General features: G+C 38.3%; 1 protein-coding gene across 1 annotated transcript; it reads left to right on the top strand.

Annotated features, from left to right (window-relative positions):
* The first annotated feature begins 1068 nt into the window (after positions 1-1068).
* LOC124836329 (uncharacterized) lies at positions 1069-2167 on the top strand. Its single transcript, XM_088114460.1, has one exon. It carries the CDS (start codon positions 1069-1071, stop codon positions 1810-1812), a length of 744 nt encoding a protein of 247 aa, XP_087970586.1. The 3' UTR covers positions 1813-2167.
* Positions 2168-2694: the final 527 nt, after the last annotated feature.

Below are 2694 nucleotides of genomic sequence, written 5' to 3'. Positions count from 1 at the left end.
TTTCACTACAAGAATGGTTGAAATTACCGACGGTCATAATTCGTCGGTAATGTATAAAATCCGTCAGTAATTAGCATTTACCGACGGCTTACCGACGGCAAAAATACCGTCGGTAAAAACGTTGTCGGTAATTACCGAAGGCTTTTGACCGTCGGTAATTACCGAAGGCTTTTGGCCGTCGGTAAATCCTTCGATAATTACCGAAGGCTTTTGGCCGTCGGTAAATCCGTCGGTAAATGTCGCGACCTGGTTCATCTTCTTCCTCTTCCTTTGTCGCTGTGTAAATTTTTTTTTCCATTTCCACGAACCACCACCAAAACGGCATCACGCGAGTAACAAACTAGTTTCCAAAGTATCAACCAACCAATTTATTTTTAATAGTTAAAATTATAGTGAATGATGGAGAGTTTTTCTGCAATTCTCATATTTGTAAGATAAATGTTTCTAATCGTTTCAATGTGGTGGAAAGAACGGTGGTAGAGGGCAGCGGTGGTGGAGAGAACGGTGGTAGAGGACAGCGGTGGTGGAGGGAAGCGGTGGTGGAGGGCATCGGCGGGAGGGCAGTGACAGTGGAGAGCAACGATGATGGAGAGCAGCGGTGGAAAGCAGCGGTGGTGGTGAGCAGCGGTGGTGGAGAGCAGCGGTGGTGGAGGGCAACGGTGGTGGAGGGCAGCGGCAGTGGAGGGCAGTGACAATGGAGAGCAGTGACGGTCGAGATTTCTTTACTGATTGAAATGAGAGGAGAAATACTTCTTTTACCCACATATATTGGCAGTGGATGCGAAGCTGGTTTCGAAAAATTCTGATTTTTTACCGACGGCCAAAAGCCTTCGGTAAATCCGTCGGTAATGTCATCCACGAAATAATGGGCGGGAAAAATCCCGCTCTTTTTACCGATTGCCAAAAGCCTTCGGTAAATCCGTCGGTAAATGCTAATATGAAAAAAAAATTTTGCATAGAAAATTAAAATGGAAATATGAAAAGGCGTGCCAATTTAGTATGCACAACCCAGTCACTTATTTCTAATATAAAAATAGATACTTGCTTTGCTTCTATCTACACATGAAAATGAATCTCTCCAGTATTTTTATTTGTATTATCGTAGTTGTTCATTTTTGTCCGTTTTCCCGTATTGAAATTGAGTGCATACGATGCCCAGAGTTAGTAGTGTACATCCCAGAAGAGAGAGAGTCATTTTTGAAGTTAAAGTATCATCTCAAACATTCTTCAAATCGACTTTCTTCTCGGAATTCCAATCGCTGTCAATGGAACAACATTACATCCGGTGAGGCCCAGCTTCACTTTAGCATTCAATTTCCTTCTTCCGATGAGAGTGTAGGTTATCCATTCAACGAAGAAGTTTTCGAAGAAGCATTGGAAGAAGGGTATGGTGGAGAGATAAACCCTTGTTTGGTTTATTATTTTAAGCATTTCAATTACTTAGATTTCAGAGACAATCTTTTTCAAACTATTCTGATCCCTTCTTTCATTGCAACAATCACTTCCTTAACTCACCTCAACCTTTCTAATGCCGGAATCATAGGGACCCTTCCTTCTCAGATCGGAAATCTTTCCGATTCACTCTATCTTGACCTTCAAAGTGATGAAACTTGGTTTACTGACAATATTGATTGGGTGTCAAGTCTTTCAAAGCTTCGCTATCTTGCCCTGAGCAACATTTGGCCAGTTGGAGGAGGTATGCCAATTCCTTCTTTTGTTGGGACAATGACCACATTAATTCATTTGGCCAGAAAAAGGAGGTATGCCAATTCCCTCTCGATTGGAAAATCTCTTCAACTCCATATACCTTGATCTTCATAGGGGTTATTCTGTTTATCAAACTTTTTTAACTAGAAATGTTGACTAGTTGTCAAGGCTTCTGAAGCTTGAGTATCTTGATTTGGGAGGTGCAAACCTATCCCAATTGTTTCACTGCCTTCACACTCTCCAAGCTCTCTTTCAATGTTGATGCACCATTTCCAATCTGAGTTTTTTAAGTATGTTAGACTTGTTTTATATTGATTTGAATGAAATATTACAACAAAAACTCAATTGCAAGCCTTTGATGCATAGTTGATTAAATTTTTAGGTCATTTATGTATTGGTTGATTTATTTTCAAATATGAGAACATTATTTAAATTAGAGGTCAGATATATTTTTCTGCAAGTAACCACAAAATATGACTGATTTGGCTCTTATAAAACTTTAATCTCTATTTTCTTGAATGTCCTTGCCCTCTTTTTTGAAAACAAGATAGTCTTCGATTGTTATTAATCAAAATTGACCGCTTTGAGTTAAGCCATGACGAATTTTCTTTTGGAATCACTTCATAAAGCCTTTTACTAAGATATCTTATGTATATATGTCTATTTTTTATTTTATCTTATATAGGACTTTGTTTGTACCCCACACTATCTCTCTTTTTGTAATGTATTTTTCCAAAATTGTCCATTTTTGGAATTTAATTTCAAGAACCACAAGAGTAAGGTGTGTCGGAATTAGTTTCTAGAACGTATTTAATGATGGAGTTTGCAGCAGTTTTTATTTCTGTTTTGAATAATATCTTGGTTTACCAAGTCTTTAGGGATATTTCCTAATTTTTCTCATTCCTGTAACCACTATTAGCTTTATTTTCGGGGGGTGGTTTTTAATTGTTTAGAAACTGTCATTTGGCTATTTAAAGCTACATTTAC

The sequence above is a fragment of the Vigna umbellata genome, chromosome 4, assembly GCF_029865625.1.
Source record: "Vigna umbellata cultivar VRB3 chromosome 4, Vumbellata_1.0, whole genome shotgun sequence".
Lineage (NCBI taxonomy): Eukaryota > Viridiplantae > Streptophyta > Magnoliopsida > Fabales > Fabaceae > Vigna > Vigna umbellata.
Note: the sequence above shows the minus strand (reverse complement) of the source record. Positions and strands in the feature narration are given on the sequence as shown.